Genomic DNA, 23,424 nt, shown 5'->3' on the forward strand with positions numbered 1-23,424 from the left:
CAAACAGTTGCCATGGTTTCATGATTATTTTAATACACTGTAAAACCCAAAAAGTTAAGGTAACTCAAATCATTTGAGGAAACCGATTGCAACAAACCATTTAAGTTCAAAAAGTAATCCTAATAAGTACTGTGAACTTAATCCATTTGAGTAAAGAAGCAATTTGAGCACAGTAAAACCCAATAAATGAAGAGAACTCAGACCAACTGAGTATTGCAAAACCCAATAAGTTAACTCCAATTATTTGAGGAAACCAATTGCTACAAACCATTTGAGTTAAAAAGCTAATCTATATGTGTCTGTGAACTTAATCCATTTGAGTAAAGAAGCAATTTGAGCATAGTAAAACCTAATAAATGAAGAGAACTCAAACAGCTGAGTACTGTAAAACCCAATAAGGTAACTCAAACCATTTGAGGAAACCGATTGCTACTAACCATTTTGAGTTCAAAAACTAATCTATACAAGTACTATGAACGCACTTCATTTAAGTTGAAGTAATGAGGTATTTAATGAACTCATTACCTTCATCACTGAGTTCAAAACTCTTTTCAATTGAGTAGAATTAACTTTCAGTAAATTTTGAGTTAACTACACTTATTTCATTTGATAAAGTTGGCTGTTGGGTTTTACAGTGCATCGATAAGAACTATGATTTATTATTATGTAACAATAACCTCTTGCTAGCAAACGATGAATGATATCTAACAGATCAGGGCGCTGAAGAGTGAGAGTTCAGCTTTGAATTCACATGAATAAAAATAATGGAAAATTCGATTTTTAAAAACAAATTTGAGCGTTTCATTCATAGTATTACTGCATCGTTGAAGGAGACTTCTTGCAAAAGCATTGTTTATTTATACTGATGGATTGAAATAGGACTTGAGACATTTTTTTGAAACCAAATCTGTCCTGCGAGGAGGGAATGCAATAACCTCTTTGTCAGGGTGACTGACGTGGAAATCAAAAATGTACGTGATTTCGACAAGCTTTACCTGTAGAGGCAGCTCAGCTTCCATCAAACTACTTGAACTCATCACCAAATTGAGGATCATATTAATATGCCATCGCTCCATTCAGTATGTGTTATTGCACTTTGACAGTTATTTCCCATCTATAGTCATATACGATTTAAAAAGACATGTACACTGTTGTTTATACACCTTTTGTATTTGAGCTCCCCAGTTTTATCAGCTCTGTCTACAGCTGTCCCTTAGGTATTTATATGCAGTTTTAAAATAAAACATCTGTTTGGTACCAAACGTGTTATTATTGTAAGCAAATAAATTTTACGATTAATGAAATCGACCTTTTATTACACAAGAAGATCTGCTGTTTTGTAACTTGAATGAAGCTTCTGGTTTCATTACTTTAGATGGATTTGGAGTACTGTGATTTAAACCCATAATTGATAACAAAGAGGATCATACATACATGCAGTCATACACACACTCACCGGCCACTTTATTAGGTACACCTGTCCAACTGCTCGTTAACACAAATTTCTAATCAGCCAATCACATGGCAGCAACTCAATGCATTTAGGTATGTAGACACGGTCAAGACAACCTGCTGCGGTTCAAACTGAGCATCAGAATGAGGAAGAAAGGGGATTTAAGTGACTTTAAATGTGGCATGGCTGTTGGTGCCAGACGGGCTGGTCTGAGTATTTCAGAAACTGCTGATCTACTGAGATTTTCACGCTCAACCATTTCTAGGGTTTACAGAGAATGGTCTGAAAAAGAGAAAACATCCAGTGAGCGGCAGTTCTGTGGGTCCAAATGCATTGTTTGTGCCAGAGGTCAGAGGAGAATGGCCAGACTGGTTCCAGCTGATAGAAAGGCAACAGTTACTCAAATAAGCACTTGTTACAGCCTAGGTCTGCAGAAGAGCATCTCTGAACACACAACACGTCCAACCTTGAGGCGGATGGGCTACAGCAGAAGACCACACCGGGTGCCACTCTTGTCAGCTAAGAACAGGAAACTGAGGATACAGTTCACACAGGCTCACCAAAATCGGACAATATAAGATTGGAGAAACGTTGCCTGGTCTGATGAGTCTCCATTTCTGCTGTGACATTCGAATGGTGGGGTCAGAATTGGGCGTCAGCAACATGAAAGCATGGATCCATCCTGCCTTGTATTGGTGTTGGGATAATGGTGTCGGGGATATTTTCTTGACACACTTTAGGGCCCAATAGTACCAATTGAGCATCATATCAATGCCACAGCCTATTGTTGTTGACCATGTCCATCCCTTTATGACCACAGTGTACCCATCTTCTGATGGCTACTTCCAGCATGATAACGCACCATGTCATAAAGCATTAATCATCTCAGACTGGTTTCTTGAACATGACAATGAGTTCACTGTACTCAAATGGCCTCCACAGTCACCAGAACTCAATCCAATAGAACACATTTGGGATGTGGTGGAACGGGAGATTCGCATCATGGATGTGCAGCCGACAAATCTGCAGCAACTCTATGATGCGATCATGTCAGAGAACAAAATTTCTGAGGAATATTTCCAGTACCTTGTTGAATTTACCCACGAATGATTAAGGCAGCTCTGAAGGCATAATGGGTCCAACCCGATACTAGTGTATATATTAGTGGAAAAAGATAACAGCAGTACAGAAAAAAACCTTCATACCACTTGTATCAAACAAGTCGAGTCATTAATACAGGCTATTATAGCAGCTTTATTTAAGAAATATTACACATTCTTAAAGTACGACAAATCTTCTCTATGAAGCTCTCCAGTCTTGCCATTGTGCTAGCACAAATTAATAAGAGGTGCGAGAAAATTAAGACCTGACTTTTGTTCTAAAATAAAACGATAAAGGGGAAATGGCAGTACAGTCACTGATGAATTAAAACAAATATGTAACATCGTAGAGATAGTTTGGTTCAACGCAGCATTTTTAAAGTCTTTACTGAGGCGCCTTCGAAACCTCACGCGCCAGATCATTCAATACCTTTTAATACCTTTCATATCCAGCGATACGAAAAGCCTGAGTTAAAAAACAAAAGAGAATGAGAAAAGGCAGCGTTTATGTAAGGAATCGATTCAGGAACAACTGTAATGTAATGAGCCGAGGCACTATGGTAGTGAATTCATGAAACGGTTTGGATTTCTGGTCATCTTGAATGTACCTGCTTAATTATTCAAATAAAAATAGACAAAAAATACATTTAGAATATATTACTGTATATCTGAAACATCTGTAAACACCTCAGTCCATCTTTACTTTAGTTTTTTGGAGGCAGAAAGTCTAAGAGCGCTTGTTTGTATCAAACAAAACCAAGTGCAAGAATACTTGCATCTTAAATGTGAAAACTGGCATACATAACTGCTGTTTTCTGATTGGCTGGGCTGCATGTCAATCAAATATGGTGGCTGAGGTGAAATCCACTCATTAAACTGAATTAAACACTTTTTTTCCTGGAACAAAAACACGAAAGTCCTAAATATGAACTGAATTTCAGTTAAACCTGTAGGAAAGCAATCAAACACCTATTACTTCAACACATTGGCTGAGAGGGTCACTGTGGAGAGCCAGCAGAAGCGGATGATCTCAGGCCTTCATCAGTGCGCTCACCACGGCCCGGGCGTTCAGGCTGCGCAGGTCACTGTACGTCTGCCCGGTGCCCACAAACACGATGGGCTGACCTGTGATGTACGTCATGGAGATAGCAGCTCCCACCTGTAGGGTACAGTGACAGGTTTCTCTTATAGGGTTCCCACTCCTTTTCAAGGACTTTTTAAATCACTAATAATTTTTAAACCAAGCACCTTTGTAATTCAAACCCCAAACATATATAGTGCCATGAAAGTCCCTCCTGTACTAAACATTTTACTTACACTTAATTCATTAATGATGATGTTTTGAATGTGTTGTCTTCAAAAATGTAGACCTTTTAAACAAGTTGAATAAACACAATGTTTATTTAGTTTTACATAAATTTAGTATTTCTGTTTATTTGCTCCTCTCTCACACACACACACACACACACACACACACACACACGGGACGACTTCAATAAACATTCTCCTGAAAACCCCGCCCCCGCGTGCTCCCCTCATTTGTAATCCGGATAACCTTCTTTCAGGTGGACAAAGTAGAGAGAATAACATGTTCACACGTTTAAAGTCATGTTCAAAGAACTTTACTACAATTAAACATTTCACACAGCATGATTTGAAGTGCCGACAGCTCCAGCTATTTAACATGCCAAATATCTGACGGGTGTGGGCGACTCATTGGCGATTCACTCAGATCGCGTCTTTGATAGTTCACACTGTTGGATTGTAACTCACGTGAACGAGCACCGATTTTTCCTGTGATTTCAGGCATTTGTCTGCGATTTCTCAAAACCTGTCGGCGAGTCAAAATCGGGGCTAAAATCATGCAGTCTGAACTCGGCTTTAGTTGAATTCAATATTGGTAATATTCAAACGTACGATTTTTAGATTACGAATTTCTACGTTTTTTCGTTCAGTTTTTGAGAGCAGCAACGTACAATTGTGAAATAACACCACACACTTTCAATTCAAGCACTTTTAAGGAACTATGTATGTTTTTAAGTACTTTCCAGGCTTTGAATTCGTATGTCTGAAAATCAAGTCCTTTCAGAATCTGTCCTAAAGATTTGTTTCAGAAGAATGACATGGAGCAGTTCACCCTAACAGTGTTAACCCCAGGGGCGTCGCTAGACCCAATTTAGTCGGGCACGAGCCCCAGTAAATGCTTTGAGATATGATTTACTTCATATGCAATGTGTGTTTATTAAGAGTGGTAATCCCAGAATAAAGACGTTATTTTCTATGTGCAACTGAACCAACGCTGGTAAAAGCAATGTAGTTTAATCAAACAACAAACTGACGCATCTCTGCGTATGAACAGAAAACCGTACCCGCGCACCTCCCATACGGCTCCTGCTGGACTCTGACGCGCTGCTGTTCTCCCTGTGCGAGTCCCGATTGTGAACATGCACGCAGAAAAAACTACTTGCTGCTCATGCGCCACTCGGGTGTTGTGAAGCCGCCGTGGTGTCGGCACGCAGTGAGTTTTACAGTCGACAAAACTAAAGTTTTAATAATATGACTGTGATCTTACGAAGCACGTCTCCTGATAGATTTTATTGTATGAAATAAAAAGGGATGACGAGTCAGAGAGGTAAGACTTAATAAACCGAATTCTCTACCATGTGTCAAGTCTAAGACAACAGATAATTATAAAACATCTATTTTGTATTCTATAGAATTTTATTCAAATTAAATTATTATTCATGCAAAAGATTTCTTAAATGATCTTAGCATCACTTCAGTTGTGTCTTAACTTTGTTTTCCAGTTACATTTAGGATTAATTTCTGTTATTTATTTAGAATAATAATTGTATAATAACAATAATACTTATTTATAATAAATATATTGTTTTTAAATACAAAAAATAGTATATATATATATATATATATATATATATATACATATACATACATACATACATATACATATATACATACACACACACACACATACATACATACACACACACACACACACACAAACACGCAATGTTTAACGGAGAGAAGATTTTTTCAACACATTTCTAAACGTATTAGTTTTAATAACTCATTTCTAATAACTGATTTATTTTATCTTTGCCATGATGACAGTGTTCTTCAAGTCACTTCTATACAGCTTAAAGTGACATTTAAATGCTTAACTAGGTTAATTAGGCAGGTTAGGGTAATTAGGCAAGTTATTGTATAACGATGGTTTGTTCTGTAGACTATCGAAAAAAAATATAGCTTAAAGATGCAAATAATACTGACCCTAAAATGGTTCATAAAACTGCTTTTATTCTAGCCGAAATAAAACAAATAAGACTGTCTCCAGAAGAAAAAATATTATCAGACATACTGTGAAAATTTCCTTGCTCTGTTAAACATCATTTGGGAAATATTTAAAAAAAAAAAATAAATAAATAAATCTGAGGGGCGCTAATAATTTTGACTTCAACTGTGTGTGTGTGTGTGTGTATATACACACACACACACACACTTTTTGTGCCCCCGTAGAGCTTTATGTCTAGCAACGCCCCTGGTTAACCCTTGTGTGCTGTTAATTTTGAGTCTTCATTTGGCCACGACTTTAATAATAATTCTTGGTGACCAATCTTGTTTTGACACATATTTTGGGAAAATGCTTTGAAAAACTCAATGTACTGTGGTCAAATTGACTACCTTTTCGTTATGTTCGGGGCTGCTTTTGCCCCATTGACTTCCATTTTAATGACATTTTTTTGACTGCAAAGCCATGACAGCATATAATCATGCATTCTTAATTGATCTTTTTCCTGTTGGGAAGAGGTAAGCTGTGTCATTTTTACTGTTGATCAACAGTTTCAGATACACAAAGGTAAAGTTCGTCACTGAAAATAAGAGTGAAAAATGTTCAATGGCTATAGCTAAACAACGCTAGAAATCTGACTAAAAATTCTGAATCAAGTCTTACCTTGTCATCAATGGTGTCAAACTTGGTGAGGACGATGCCATCAATAAGTCTAGGCTTGTCTGACTTGGAATGATCAGCCAGCGCTCGATTAAATTTAACCTAGAACACAGAAAACACGCATGTATTACTGTCTCAATATTGATGTTAACAGAACAAAATGGAAGTCAGGACTATGGTCAGGACAAGTCAATGTTTCCTTTTGCTTAATTGAATTCATTATAAGGTTTCGGTATTGTTTTCATACTAACACATTTCCATATAGAGGAGTTATCAAAGTGGCAAAAATGGACAAATCATCTTATTTGAAATGATATTAGTTATTATAGTTAATGTATGCACAGATATTTAAAAAAAGAAAGTTGACATAAAAAAAACACGAGGCGATTACTAAAACATAAAAACTCTCAATAAAAATGGATTCAAAGTGTCACCAAAACAAGTATTCCTCAATAATCAATATTATCTATGATCTATTATCTTTATCTTATTATTATTATTATTATTATCTAGTTAAATCTTTCATAATTAAATAGTTTTTTTGTGGAATTTCTATTTTTCAGGATTCTTTGATGAGCTGAATTTCAAAGCACTATATTTGTTACTAATATCATTATTATTAGTAGTAGTATTATTAAATATTTTGTAATACAATAAGTCATTTTTCATATTTTTTATCAAGATTTTAGTCGATCACAATTATTAATTTCTATTTAAAAATTATATTTTTTAAACAATATCTAGGCTACGCACTTTAATGAAAATAAAAACATAAATAATATAATTTAAATGAAAAAACTAAAAGTATAAATAAATTATGAGAAATAAAACATGAAATGTAAAATGACTTTATAAAAACCAAAGGGTGAGTTCACCTCAATTTCAATTCTCATAAATCCCTTCACTTGTTTAAAACCTATTTGAGTTTCTTTCTTCTGTTGAATACAAAAGAAGATATTTCGAAGAATGCTGCCTGCTGTTGACTAGTATTTGTTCCTACTATGAAAGTCAACAGCAACCAGCATTCGTCAAAATATCTTTGGTGTTCAACAGAAGAAAGAAACTCAATGAGGAAGAGTAAATGAGGAGGTAATTTTCATTTCTGGGTGAACTATCCCTTTAAAGTAGCACAAAACAAGCAGCACTTTTCAAACAAACGGTTTAAAGCAGCGCCTTCTAGAGGCCATTTCTGAATATACACCTACCAGCTGATCCACAGCCTCATTGCCCACCAGAGCTTCTCCCACAAACAGCACCAGATCTGGGGTGTTGACGGCGATCAGCTTGGCCAAAGCCGTCATTAGCGGAGCGTTATCCTGCATACGGCCAGCAGTGTCGATCAACACCACGTCAAAGCCCTGGTTACGGGCTGCAGACACAGAGTGATGTTAGCAAATCAACACTTCTATAGTTTACATTTCCATTAAAGTTACACATTAATCTGCTCATTATTTTGCTTGTTTTAAGGAAAACCTCACGTGATTTTGACTTATTATTTCTGAAATAATGTTTTGCTTGTCTAGAATATGTTTTTTTTTATTTATTTAAAGTCTTTATTCATTTTTAGGATCTTTTAACATGTACTAAAAGAAAACAAAACATACTAAATTATTTACAAAAAAAATACAGTTGCAAGTATAAAAATAAATGAATGGATTTAGATACACATACAATATAAAGGTACTAAAATAATATTATATTAGCAGCAGGTGATACAAGGTATATGGACAAGATTCGTATCTGCTTCCTTCAAAAATCCTACAAATGGACTCCATATATTGAAAATAATTGAATATTTTGAAGTTTTCCAATGCCAAATAATGCGACAAGTATTGCATCCACTGTTTAAAAGGGTTTTCTGTTTCTTTTAATTAGAAAATGCTTCTTGATTTATAAATTTGAGACATTCTTGGACTAGAAACGACACAAAATATACAAGGAAAGAAATAGAAATCCTTGTATCATTTACTCGCCCTCAAGTAGTTTCAAACATGTACAAGTTTCTTTCTTCTGTCGAAAACAAAAGACATTGTGAAAAATATAAGAAACAGGGAGACATTGACATCTATACACCTCCATCATTGAATCAGTCATCTGCACATCAATAACTGTCTGGTTTAGCTCAGCTACTAAATACGACCTCCAAGACTACGTCGAATAGTTCGGACTGCTGAGCGAATCACTGGTACAACCCTTCCTACTCCCCAAGAACTGTACTTATCCAGAGCGAGCAGAAGGGCTGCCAAAATCACTCTGGACCCCTCACACCCAGCACACTGCCTCTTTGAACTTTTACCTTCTGGTCGACGCTACAGAGCACTGCGCACCAGAACAGTCCGACACAGAAACAGTTTCTCCCCTTAGGCAATCCATCTCATGAACACTTGATGATAATAATTGCGAAACCAACATCACTACTTGCTATACACTATTATACACATATACACTTATTTAACAACACACTTACATGCCAATTTGCACATAACAGCTGCACATATAACGTTGTATATAGTTATAAACATGTACATACACTTGTCAATCTGTATATTTGCACTCACTACTTACTACTATTTTAAAAAATATATATTTATTATCTGTTTTTGTCCTGTCTCTGTTATCCTGTTGCACTGTAGAAGCTCTGTCACCAAAACAAATTCCTCGTATGTGTGAACATACCTGGCAATAAAGCTCTTTCTGATTCTGATAATAGAAAGTCAATGGTTACCGGTTTTCAACATACTTCAAAATATCTTCTTTTGTCTTTGACATGTTTAGAACAAGAAAGGTGTGAGTACATGATGACAGCATGTTCATTTTTGGCTGAAATATCACGTTAACATCATGACTTAATATTTCTGATAGCTAAACAATGTTTTGCTTGTCTAGAAATGCTTCTTGATTTAAGAATTTTAGATATTTTTGGACTAGAAACAAGACAAAAATGATAGAAATAAGGAAAGAAACAGAAATTCTTGTATCATTTACTCGCCCTCAAGTAGTTCAAAACATGTACAAGTTTCTTTCTTCTGTTGAAAACAAAAGATATTTTGAAAAATATAAAAAACTGGCAGACACTGACATCCATAGTAGAAAAAAACAAACAATTAAAACAATGGTTACCAGTTTCCAACATTCTTCAAAATATCTTCTTTTGTGTTCAATAGAAAATAGATTCTCAAAACAGGTTTAGAACAAAAAAGGGGTGAGTACATGATGACAGAATGTTCATTTTTGCCTAAAATATCACATTAACATGACTTAATATTTATGAAAGCCCAACAATATTTTGCTTGTCTAGAAAATGCTTCCTGATTTAAGAAATTTTAGATATTTCCGGACTAGAAACAAGACAAAAACTATAAATAAGGAAAGAAATAGAAATTCTGGCAGCATTTACTCGCCCTTAAGTAGTTCCAAAAATGTAGAAGTTTCTTTCTTCTGTTGAAAACAAAAGAAGATATTGTGAAAAATATAAGAAAGCGGCATAAATTACATCCATCGTAGAATTAAATCAATCAAAATAGATGAAAGTCAATGGTTACTGGTTTCCAACATTCTTTAAAATATCTTCTTTTGTGTTCAACAACAAAAAAAAGAAACCCAATCAAGCTTAAAACCACGCGAAGGAGAGTAAATTATGAGGTTATTTTAATTTTGGGGTGAACCATCCCTTGAAAAAACAAAAAACAAAACTATTAAAGTCAATGGTTTCCAACATGCTTCAAAATATCTTCTTTTGTGTTCAACAGAAAAGAAACTGGAACAGGTTTAGAACAAGTAAAAGGTGAAACATCACATGTGTTTTACCAAAGGCAATGGCCTCCATGGCGATCCCTGCAGCGTCTTTGCCGTAGCCCTTCTCAAAGAGCTGGACGGCCGGCTGGCCTCCGTGTTTCTCAGGTGGATGTAGAGAGTTCAACCGGCGCTGGTGAGTCCTCAGCTGCTCCACTGCTCCGGCTCGGAATGTGTCACAGGCCGCGATCAGAACCGTGAAGCCGTTCTCAATCAGCCAATAAGAGATCTGTACAAAAATAACTACATTGTTAACATTATTTAAAGGAATAGTTCACCCAACAATGAAAATTACCGTATAATTAACTCGCCCTCAAGCCATCTTTAGTGCATATGACTTTTTTCTGTCAGACGAACACAGTCAGTAGTTTGACATTTTATCCTGGCTCTTTCATGCTGTACAATGGAGTTAGACAGTAGGTGTGTCCCAAATCGCATGCTTATGCACTATTCTACACCATTATAAATAGTGTAAGTAGTGCGTTCACACTGAAAACTCTTAAAATAATAAGTGCGCGTTAATTACCTAGATGATGCACTCATTCAACCGGTAAAAATTAAGTGTGGAATGACTGACACTTCACACACTCAACGAGCGGAAGGAGTGGAGCTATCAGGCGCACATGTTTGATAACTTGGTTCTTTTGGATTGTGAAAGCAAAATTCTCCTACGAGTGTGATTATAGCGCCTCCCGATGGTGAATGCGGTCATCCTCATGATAGGCTACTATTTGGTACTTTAGTCATTTATTTCACTAATTTGGCAACCGCCAAACGTCATCAGGAAAACGGTTTGGAATTTCTGCTTAGTAAAAAAACATTAGTGTTCCATTTGGGACGACACTACATACATATCCTATGCTGTTGAGTGTGTAAGTGCATAGTGCATAAATGCATAGTGTATAGTGTGCCATTTGGGACGCAGCTAGTGACTTTATTTTGCTTCCAAAATCCATTGTCAAACTAACCCCTAAACCACCAGGGGGTTAACGCATGTCTAATGTAGTGGATTAATGAATTTTTTGTAACAAAAATATTTAAAATGTTAAAAAGCTAAATAAAAAAAAAAAAAAAAAAAATCACCTTCTTGTGTCGACCAAAGGCACTTTATGCGCAACTGCCATATATAGCGTGTGACCCATAATGTAATCATAGCATAAGCTACAGGAATAGCGGTAATTTCACAGGAATCACCTCTACATGGTTTGTTTACCAGAGAAAAAGATGATGATGAACAAGAAAACATGTTGGCTTAACGTGACTCTATAAGTAACCCATATGCCGCTAGGAGGTTATCGCATGTTTTATGAAGCAGATCGATGTGTTTTGTAAGAGTATTCGTTATATAGTATTCTCTTACAAAACACATCGATCTGCTTCATAAAACATGTGATAACCTCCTAGCGGCATATGGGTTACTTTAACAACAGATTTATGGCCCGTTTCCACTGAGTGGTACGGTACGGTTCGGTTTGGTATGCTTTTATGGCCGTTTCCACTGTCAAAAGGCGCACCGAACCATACCGTACCACTTTTTCCGCACCTTTTCGAAAGGGTACCAAACACGAGAAAGGGTACTAAAAGGCTGAGCTAGACGCGCAGCTGGACGCTATTGGTTTACAGAGAACGTCTTTCACTTACGCAACAAGCCAGAATGAAAACAAAAGAGCCGCCATGTTTAAAATACACAGTGAGAGATTACAGCGGAATTATATATACATATAATAACGAGCCATGGTCGACCCAGGCTCAAACAAACCTTGTCGTCGTCTTGATGCACAGTCACAGAGATACGTCATTCGCTCACAATAAGCCAGTGTGAAAACAAAGGAACTGCCATTGCACAGCCGAGAGATTACAGCGGAATTATACATACATATAATAACAAGCCATGGTCGACCCGGGCTCAAACAAACCTTGTCGTCGTCTTGATGAACAGCCACAAAGCCAAGAAGAAGAGCAGATTTACCCTGTGCCCCGAAGTTTTTACGAGGCAGTTTGAAGCGCGAGCGGTTTCGCTTTCTTGCTTGCGTTCGCCGCACGTCTATATCTGGAATAACAATCTTCTTGAGCTGATGATAATAACCTGCGCTTGATTATTGACGTGCTTTTGAAACCCGATCCTGTCAGACACTGACAAACGCGAGAGTGAAGCGTGAAGAAACAAAGGAGAAGCTGGAAAAAGGAGCACATTATTTTTCAGCAAACATGAACAAAATGCCATGTATAACTATTATCTTCACCTGTTGGACTAATATGAACTGGGAATGATGTAATTACTGTCTAACAGAGGCTACATGTGCTGCTGAAGATCACAGACACAGATGAGAGGTTTTCACTGACTCTGGGCTATATTTCGTGTTGTTTTTTAACCTAATTAAGGACTAAATGTCTACTGTGTGTAGTTCTTCTGTAGTTGGTAACATATCGGAGACTGTAAGGGGCTGTATGTGTTCATATATGTTCATTTATTTATTTAATTTATATTTTACAGTAGGTTATTTCACACTATCACTGATCTGCAGTGATAAATCACCTCATATTCATAGAAAAGTTAGTAATAAACATTTATAAACAAGCATTTATGTGTGTAAAGCATCTGTTTTGTGAGAAGAGCTTCTCACATGATATGGGAGCGACCCTTACAGCTTTACTGTAGACATTTTCTCGAGCGAAAATGACGTCGACTGAAACTTTGTCAAAGACCACGCCCACCAAAAGGGTACCCTTGTTAGTGGAAACGCAAGCCTGATAAAGGTGACCCATACCAACCCGAACCGTACTGTACCAGTCAGTGGAAATGAGCCATTAAGTGCTGTTAGAAGCTTTAAAATAAAAGTCACTATCCAACACTGTTAAACAACATGGATGAACCAGGATAGAATTTAAAACGACCCAGACTGTTCGTCTGAGAAAAAAAAATAAAAAATTATATACACAGATGACTTGAGGGTCAGTAAATTATGGGATCATTTTCATTTTTGAGAGAACTATCTCTTTAACTATATTAAGTAACATGATTCTAAAGCATTACTTTATCTCCGTTCAGGTTAATATCATTAACAAACCAAACTTTTGATTTTAAAGGGACTATTTAACCCAAAAATAAAAATTCTACATTACATTTGTTCCGAATCTTTATTAATTTCCTTGTTCTGTTGAACTCCATTGAAGCCATTGATTCAAAGCTTTTTTTTTACTCAACATTTTATTTACTTCGGATGTAAATACCTGCTAGATTCAAACATTTCTAAACTTTTTTTAATAAGAAAACCTCTTGAGAACAGCTATATAAGTAAAACGGTCTGTATGTTTGTCTCACAATCACTTACAGTTACCCATCTTCCTGATGTATTCGTTAAAGGAGAAAAGCTCAGCTTTGTCTCTGATTTTAAATATTTAGGTTTCCTTTTAGATTCACAATTGACATTCCAAAAGCATGCCAAGAAGGTCATTACAATTGTTACATTTAATCTGGCCAACTTCAGGCATCTACGACCTTACTTGACTAATGAAGCAGCAAAACTTTTTATGCACTCCATGATTTTTTCTCATATTACATATCGTCTTACTAGTTGGTCACATGCAAGTAAAACGGTTTTAAAATCAATTGAATCACTTTATAAACAGGCACTTAAAGTATTTGATCAAAAGTCTATTAGGTATCATCATTGTAATATAATACAAAAACATTATTTATTGAGCTTTGATAATATGAAATATTTGGCTGATGCTTGTTTGATTTTTAAGATTTTAAATGGATATGCTCCACCCCATTATGTGAGTTTGTAACACACAAGAACAATAATGGCCAAGCAACACGGTCGGTTACCAGAGGAGACTGTACTGTGCAGTTCAGACGTGCAACTTTTGCACAATCAGTCTTCTCAAATAGAGCCAGTCTTTTTTGGAACACACTTCCCATTGATTTAAGGGGTGTTAATTCAACGTTTAAATATAAGTTAAAGAAATGGCTAAAAGCAAATCAAGTTTGTAATCATGTGTAATTCTTTTGTCTAACATTTTAAGAAATTCTTATTACGTTTTATCCTGTTGTTATCAGTAACTTTACTGTTTCTGTATGTGTGATGATGTGTTTTTTGATTTTAGGTTGCCTTTTAAAATCTGGCAGGGGGCAAATTAGATGAAAATTAGCCCCCGTCGCTAACTCTGGCTTATTTACAGTCTCACTGTTTATTAATGAGCATTGTCCCTGTTAAATTAATAAACTACTGAAATATGAAGCATATGCAAACATTCATACTGAAATGATCTGATCAGATGTTTTCTTAACAGCATTTTTCTCACTATTATGATTTTTCTGGTGTGTTTATACTCCTATTGGCAGGAAAATGTTACTTTAATTTCAGTGAGTATATTGAGGCTCTAAATAAAATTCATCATCTGAGTTTCTGCTTGCATGGCCACCGGTGTCGCTGATCACGAAGGGTTTCTACATTCCACATAATTTCCTTATTGCCAACCCCGCTAAAATAAACCAAACAATTCACCTTAGCAAGATTGGTGGACTTTCCGACACCGTTCACCCCACAGAAGGTGATGACAAAGGGTTTGCGCTGAGAACGAGCCTCCAGCACATCTCTCAAGATGTCCACGCGCCGCTTGGGCTGCAAGATCTGCACCAGCGAGTCCTGCAGAGCCTGCTTTACCGTAGAGGCCACCGCTGGAGGAAGGAAAGCCAGAACGAGATTAACGAGAGCAAAACCTTATCCAGAAAGACAAACGGTGGATGTATCGGCGTGGGAACAAGCAGATGTCTGTGGGAAGGTTGTTGTTTGGATAGGCTAATCAGCAGGTGTGTGCTGGACTCACTGGTGAACGTGCCCATGACTTTCCCCTCCAGTTTCTTGGCCACAGAGTCACAGAGCTGAGAAGCGATTTCGGCTGCTACATTCTTTGCTGAGGAGAACAAAAGAAAGTAGCTTGATCCAGTTATAATGCATGCAGGTTTACTCTTTTTATAGAGTAGTTATCATACCTGTCAACATTGGGATGTAAAAATACAGGATACAAATATTGATTAGAGTTACAATAGTTATTTAGTAAAGAGCAGCATTTTGATCCACTCTTTTGTTTGATAACACAGTGGTTCTCAAACTTTTAAACCCGCGACCCCCATTGTAAGATCGTCAAGAACTCGCGACCCCCCACTACCAAAGCATATACAAACAATAAAAATAGCTTTTTTTTAAGCTGTTCACAATATTTTAACTATATTTACTATAGATTACAGGGCTCGAAATTAACATTTTTGCTTGGTAACACTGGTGCTTCTAACTTTAAAAATGTAGACGCACCAGCCAAAATTTAGTGGCTCCCACCAATTATCGCACTGTTACTACAAGTTTTATAAACAGATTTATTGCATTTGAAAATCAACACTAATCAAAACTAACAAGCAAAAAAATAAATATGCATGCGTGAGGAAAATATGTCTTAATGAAATCCCGTTATCACAAGAAAAGACATTTTTATAACATAATTGAGTGACCAAAAGATACACGGATGGATATCCCAAAAGATATCCCACAGACTTTACAGTGAATGCTAGTTATTTTCATAGCAGACTTGAAGCCAATGGAGGTCTTTTATCCACTCTTCAATAAGTATAGCTGGTGGATCAACATTCAGCACATGATCAGTAATCAGATGTGCCATTATTTGTAGCTTTAGGTGTTTCTAAAACTAAATCTGTCAGTGTTGTTTTCATTCTCTCGTCTTCAGCGCTTTACATTTTTGCGGTTGTAGCTCCTGTCATCTGAAGACAGGAGGCGTTGACTGAGTGATTGACAGCTGATTTTAACCAATCATTCGTGTTCAGTTCTTAGAGCAGTGGGCCAATAAGAAGAGCGCGAAGGCGGGGCAAGCGTTGAAGGCTTTGTTTACTGCAGCAAGTTGACATGACAACAGTTTTAAACTGTTCCTGAGCGCTGTGTTCCAAGTACAAAGATGCATTCTGCCTGAATGTGTCCTAAATACTTTATGAATCAGTAATATCTTTTTAAAAATCTGAAAATATTAGCTTTCACTTGTAATACTGAAAAATATTTATTATAATCACTGAAAATTACACAATTTTTAAATAACTCTCGCGACCCCTTGAAATTATTCTGCGACCCCCGTAGGGGTCGCGACCCCCAGTTTGGGAACCACTGGTCTACAGAACAAACCATCCTTATACAATAACTTGCCTAATTTCCCTAACCTGCCTAATTAACCTTATTAACCTAGTTAAGTCTTTAAATGTCACTTAAAGCTGTATAGAAGTGTCTTAAGAATATCTAGTCAAATATTATTTACTGTCATTATGGCAAAGATAAAATAAATCAGTTATTAGAGATGAGTTATTAAAACTATTATGTTTAGAAATGTGTTTAAAAAAAAATCTTCTCTCCATTAAACAGAAATTGGGGGAAAAAATAAACAGGGGGGGCTAATAATTCTGACTTCAACTATATATATATAAATATATATATATATATAAACAATACATTTTAGGCTTTATTTGAGCAGTACTATATGTTACATGTTTATAGTTATTTTTTGTTGCAATTTTCACTTTAATTGCAGCACACCCTGATCTACCCAAATAAAACATCATATACACTTTACAACATGAAGATCAGCTATGTTCTCTGAATTTTCAAGATTTCCAGCTGATGCACCACTAAAAGCCAATAAACTGTAGTAGTTTGCAATATTAAGAAGTATTAGTATACCTGTCCTTACACAGTTTTTCGGATAGTGATTTTAGACTGTCTTCCATTTTTTTACTGTAATAACCCTGAAATAACTTAATGGAAAAAAATGAGTCAAAAGTGTATTGAATAATTTGCCATGAAGGGTGAGTGATGTCATACCGATGAGGTGGTCCTTCATCTTGTCCAGAACTGGCTCCATGTCCTCTTGAGTCAGATTCTTCGATCCCACCAGGCCTTTCAGCATCCCAAACATCCCCCCAAAACCACTCCTTTTAGCTCTGCAAAGAAAACACAACAGAATGAGGCATATCCACATCGAAGGATTCAAAGTCACCAGTTCAGATGAAGAAATTCAATGTTTTGACATGTTACCCTGTCTTCTTAGCGTTTGTGACCACCACCTTCTTCTCCTCCTCCTCCACTTCTTCATCCTCATCATCCGAGGACTCGTAATCCACACCTCGCAGGTCACCTTTCATCGACTCCACCTGGATGGCCTGGAAGAGGAACATGGTTACTTAATTTGATCTGCAAATATATAGTCTTAATCTTGAAACTTTAAAATCGTATGTAAAAAGTGGTGAATTTAAGAGCCAGATTTGCTAAAATGGGAAATATTTTTTGTGACGCAAATAAAATTTTACAAGACTATTTAAATAATTCTACTGATCAGTGCATCTGCATAAAATATAAACTAATTACATGCAGAAATTAATACAAAAGAGCAGTGTTTCCCAACCCTGTTCCTGGAGGCACACCAAGACTAAATATTTTGGATGTCGCCCTTATTTGATCCATTACCATCAGGTTTTGAAGTCTCTTCTAATGTTTTGCTGAGTTGATTCAGATGTGTTTGATTAGAAAGAGGTTGAAAATGTGTACTGTTGGTGTGCCTTCAGGAACAGGATTGGAAAACACTGGGTTGGGAGCAAAGATACTAACAAAATAAACAATTCTTTACAGTTTTCTGAACAGTATTGAGGTGTAGAACTTAAATAATCAAATGTAAAATAACACTGTATACAGTAGTCAACATTTAAATTAAAATATTTTAATCAAAGTCATCCTAAAACTATCCAACACCACCCATTCTTGTCTTTTGTAACACCTTTTATATCCACTTCAAATGTTCACTGCTGTAGACTTCATTGTATAAATAATTCAATATAATTTGTCTTTGTTAAAGCTATAAATCTTATCATTCCTTATGTCCAAATGGTTTAAAATCACTTGAAATCTTAGTCACAGGCCTTAAAAATCCCTATATTAGGGTTAGTCTATGCATGTTAAGCGTTTATTTCTGTATAATTACAATCCCAACACAACATTGCAGATCCTGTGATGTGACTATAGCTGAATGTATTGCTATTGATGTTGATGCTGAAACGATATATATTCTGCAGCCCTAGTACCAAACGTTATTACTTTACTGTTGTATTTAGTGCAATGGACGAGGTCAAAAAGAAACAAAAATGACATGATACATGCATCCATAATTTAAATTTTCGACATTTAAATGTAATTTAGGAACACATGGTTCTTATATGGGGAATAAGGATAGACTGTTCACCGGTTCAGCTGTTGCATCATTGTCTTCTGTCTTCGCGTCATTGGAGTTGTTGCCGTTGGTTCCACTGTAGTCCAGATCTCCAGAACTCTTCCCGCCCATATCCCACACACGGTTCACCTTCCCCTTTGGCTTCCCTTGGGGTTTAGGGGACTTGCTGTGTAATATTAATTTAAAAAAAACATAATAATAAATTAAACTATAAAGATAAGACTTAAAGGAGCAGTTCACTTTAAAAAAAAACTCTGAAGTTACAACTCTTAGCTGATCCCCTGGTCTGGCGGGAGCACTTTTAGCTTAGCTTAGCATAGATCATTGATTCGGATTAGACCATTAGCATCTCTCATAAATATGACCAAAGAGTTATGATAATTTTCCTATTTAAAGCTTGACTCTTCTGTAGTTACATCATGTATTATGACTGACAGAAAATGAAGAGTTGCTATTCTCAAGGCTAATATGGCTAGAAACTATACTCTCATTCTTGTGTCAGGCCCCGTTTACACGAATACGTTTTAGTTTTAAAACGGCGTTTTAGAATGAAAACGTCCACACTGGTGTTTCACCTAGCGTTTCTGAACAGCTCTCCGTCCACACTACACCGCTGAAAACGCACTTCACGTAACCACACACACAGTCTGACATGCGCTACAGCGTATGCGAGCGTCTGAGCTCCAGACAGTCAGCGGGTGCTTTGAGCACAGAACCCCAGGTGAGAGCTGTGCATGTAGGACGGTTCATCAACAATCTACCACTGACTGGATCTAATATTTAATTCATCTTGACATATTCCCCGACTTTGGTCTTTTGAATATATTGTTCTCAGGTAACGTGATTTGGCAAAGCACAAAGATAAGGTAATATATTATTTATGTAACCACCTACACGTTCTGCACAATTGACTGATTTGTTGCCTTTCTTTCCTATAATGCATAAACTTATTGTTCGTTATACTTTAATAATGGCCATTATAAACTGATATTCAGCAAAAAAAATAGGGGGTTTTGTATTTTCTCACTGTAAATGAAAGGAGGCAGTAATATTATAGGCTCCGTTTTGTTATAAATACGCATGCAGTGAAGATGACGGTCCTATAAATATGTAGCTACACGATGCCTCAACATTTTTGTTGTCTGTTCAGTTGTTAATATCAAAATGAAAATAGGCAGTTCCTTATATCATGTTTTCATTTTATTATTAAGATAGTGAAAAAACATAGCAAGGGTATGTGAATGAGGTTATACAGTACACTGTTACCTTTAAAGATTCACCCGATGTGTGCTCGGGAGTTTGTTTTCCATATCAAACTTGCGAAGTCTGAACTTACAAGGATCCAAGACTGATCTTTGTGTAGGCTACTTAATATTGAGGAAAAAGACGCAATCAGATGGGTGAATGTCTGCAGTTTTCAGATGTCTCAGTTTTTCTCCCATCCATACGGGCACGGAGCAGCAGCATTTTAAAATGAAAATGGCCTCTTCTGCATTTCCAAAATGCTCCATTTTCAGTGCTCGAAAACTCCGGGGTAGTGTAACCATAACAAAACTTTAGCATTTTAAAACTAAAACTTATTAATATGGGCCTAATACTCAAGAAACTTTGCTGCAGCAGCTCAATAATTTTATTGAGTGCCTAAAAATAGTCCCCATGTTAAATGTGACCAGGCTGGGGACTATTTTCAGGTACTTCTATGGTGCTGCAGCACAGTTCCTTGATTATTACGGTTGAAAGAATTCAGACACTTGAGATTTCCAATTCGATATTCAAAAAATTTATTTTCAACAATCTCTGGAAGAGGACAAAAGTGGACAAACTCAAAATTGTTTACACCTGCATTTCGCATGATCCACATGTGACTGGACTGACAAAAAGAATGCACATTACGACGAGGTGAATTCAAAACGAATCTTCATCTGCAATATATGCATAATGTCTCCTACCTGGGCTTCTCTGGTTTTCCTCCACCCAGCTGTTTGCTGATGAACTTGGCACGGTTCCTCTCAATTCATCTTGGGTCAGACTCTCGCTCCCGTTCTCCACTGCTTTTTTTGCGGGAGCCTGTGAGACAGCTTTAGCTTTATCGCCTCCTGATTCAGCTGATAATGAAGAAAAGAAAATAAGAGAACAAACCAATAAGCTTCCAACTTGACTCTCTCTCAGCGGTTTCCTGATTTGATTGACTCTCACCTTCTTTTTTGGCGTTTTTTATTTTTCTTGCCTCCTTGCTCCTTGCTTTTGTCTCCGTCCTTGGTCTCGATCATAGACTTCACAGTTTTCTTGGATTTCTGGGACTGTTCAAAAGTCCTCATACTGGCGGGGCCCTTGGCTTTGCTGCTTTTCCTCCGCCTCCCTACAAACACAAAGAAGTGCAATTATTTACTTTTAATAAATATTTTAATTGATAAAACCATTATTAAATGGGTTCCTCTTACAAACTACAAATGTTGCATAATAATTATTATGTTTAGTTATATTATGATATTATAGTTATAAGTAACAACATTATTAATATTATTATTACTAAACAATCTAAGCTTTATGAAACATAATGAATATGTAGTGAATGTCTACTTAATTATTCAAACATTGTGTTGGCAAGACTTGTTTTGAAAGTGTGAGATTAGTTGTAACTGCAGTTAAAATACTATTAAAATTTAAGCTTAGTCTTCAATCTTCAGTATGATATTATCCTCCAGAAAGCTGATTTGCTGCTTAAGAAACATCAGTAACAATGTTAAAAAGAGCTACGCTGCTTGATAGTTTTGCGAAAACTGTAATACAGATCGTTCAGCAATCTTTCATAAGCGCATGATCAAAGGCAGTATTTATGAAAAATGAAAATGTTAATAGTTTGTTAGTCTTTACTTTTACAGCTAAATCTTCACTTAAAAGACTGATAATGTACATATAGGCCCTGTTTCACAAACAGGGCTTAGCTTAAGCCAAAAATAAGCCCAAGCATAATTCCAGCACTATGGATGTGACATTTGCAGTAAAAACTTGAAACATAATTCACAGAGCATGTATTTGTTAATCGTATTTTGACACGTTTATATATTTTCCAAAATAACTAACAACAGAATTAAGTTTAATAAAAAAGATATATCTGTAAATGTGTTTTTATAGTTTAAATGAGGAAAATAAACACGCATTATGGATGTGACCAAAAAAAGAAGGAAATTTACAGTATATAACATACATTGTAGAAATTCTGGGAATCAAGTTGCACAACCCAAAATAATACTAATGAAAAGGATAAGAGTTGGCTTTATGAAGTACAAAAATACATAAAAAATAAATTCATTATATTTTACATTTGTGCGTTTGAGGAAAAAGCTCAAAACATTACTCAATTCTGAGTGCACCTCACACAGGTAAGTGGGCTTGACAAACCACCTGTAGAAAACACACTTTCATCTCTCTGACACTTTAACCGACACTTGCACCAGTTTTTTTTACGAGACATTTTCTTACAATCACTTCATATCTCAAAAAAAAAAGCCTTGTGCAGTCAGAAAGTGTGCTACATACAGGTTAACAGGTGGAAAAGTTTCTTTGTATAATTAGCGCTTCTTGTATGTATTTGCCTCTTCTTGTTAAACCACTGAATGCCTCCTTAATTGTAACTACTTTGGACATAGTATCTGCTAAATGACTAAATATAAGCGTCGTTTTAAATGTGACATCTCTCTGGTATGGATGTAACACTGTGGGGACTTTGCTTAGCACTGTAAATTGCATTGCAAGTTAAATAATGGTATTTAAGCAGCAAATGTTGTGCATCTTGAGACAAATCAATGGCAGAGACATATTTTAAGATATCTCACAGCTAATAAGCTTGCTATTAAGTCTAGGACTAGCCTTAAGACTAAACTGGGGGGATAAAGTGAACTTGTCTTGAATTAAAAACATTTATAATTGACAAAAGTACTAATATTCAAATCCAAGTGTTTATGTTTCTGGTCAAACATTTTTTATTTATTTGACAGTCTTACAGTTCCGAGTTTTACTGTAAGTGGAAAAGCAGTATCTCACCGCAGAAGTCTGTGGAAGTCATCTCCAAACTCATAATTATTGAGCAGAAACTTTAGAGCTCCTCTCTGCTCCAGCTCATTCTTGTATCGATCCCTGAAGTGGAGTTGGACATCATCTATGAACTTGTCCACGTACTTCAGCATCAGATTCGCTTGAAAACCCACCTGAGACATCAGAAAACATATATGAACAGCTGATTGATAGTGTATTGATCAGATCTCATTGTTTAGACTGAAAGCAAAAATAAACACTCACCACAAACACAAGCTCAAACTCATTGTCCAACTTATATTTAGACTGAGAGTGTTGTGGGGTGAAGAAGTTATTTCCCACTCCTCTCCTGGAAATAAGAAAATAAAAACACATTCAACTTCATATAGGTTTTAACATAGGAATTTTTATATTAGAAATTATAATAGTTAATTATAATAAAATGAATGTATCAATTTATTTTTATCCACTTAACTGTCCTACATTTCCACCAGCATATAACATGTTGTTTCACAAAGGATTTTGAAAATAGTATGTGAGCGAAGTAATTTAAGACATATTTAAAAATAATATATTTAAAAATTAAAACAGAAAACCATAATTTTTTTTCTTATTCCACTGGCAGATGTTCTTCATTTGTGGTTTTAGGCATAAACTTACTCAATTCGATATTTCTGTCCAAAAAAATAAGGCTCATAATGTCTTAATTAGTATAAATTTGCTCAAAAAATCAGCTTTATTTAAGAAATTAACAAATTGTAATAAATAAAAAAACAAGACCAATCAGGACTTGC

At 36.0% G+C, this 23,424-nt stretch overlaps 1 protein-coding gene across 1 annotated transcript; it reads right to left on the minus strand.

Moving 5' to 3' along the window:
• Positions 1-3,421: 3,421 nt before the first annotated feature.
• On the minus strand, positions 3,422-22,982 carry srpra (SRP receptor subunit alpha). The gene is given in 15 exon segments (XM_056478521.1): positions 3,422-3,712; positions 6,527-6,625; positions 7,729-7,892; positions 10,331-10,544; positions 14,827-14,999; positions 15,149-15,235; positions 17,197-17,315; positions 17,410-17,534; positions 18,608-18,761; positions 20,545-20,608; positions 20,611-20,700; positions 20,792-20,810; positions 20,812-20,954; positions 22,640-22,803; positions 22,895-22,982. Coding segments are annotated over 14 exon segments (1,614 nt in total). The 5' UTR covers positions 22,674-22,803; positions 22,895-22,982; the 3' UTR covers positions 3,422-3,583.
• Between the last annotated feature and the right edge of the window lie 442 nt (positions 22,983-23,424).

This window comes from Danio aesculapii, chromosome 18 (assembly GCF_903798145.1).
Source record: "Danio aesculapii chromosome 18, fDanAes4.1, whole genome shotgun sequence".
Classification (NCBI taxonomy): domain Eukaryota; kingdom Metazoa; phylum Chordata; class Actinopteri; order Cypriniformes; family Danionidae; genus Danio; species Danio aesculapii.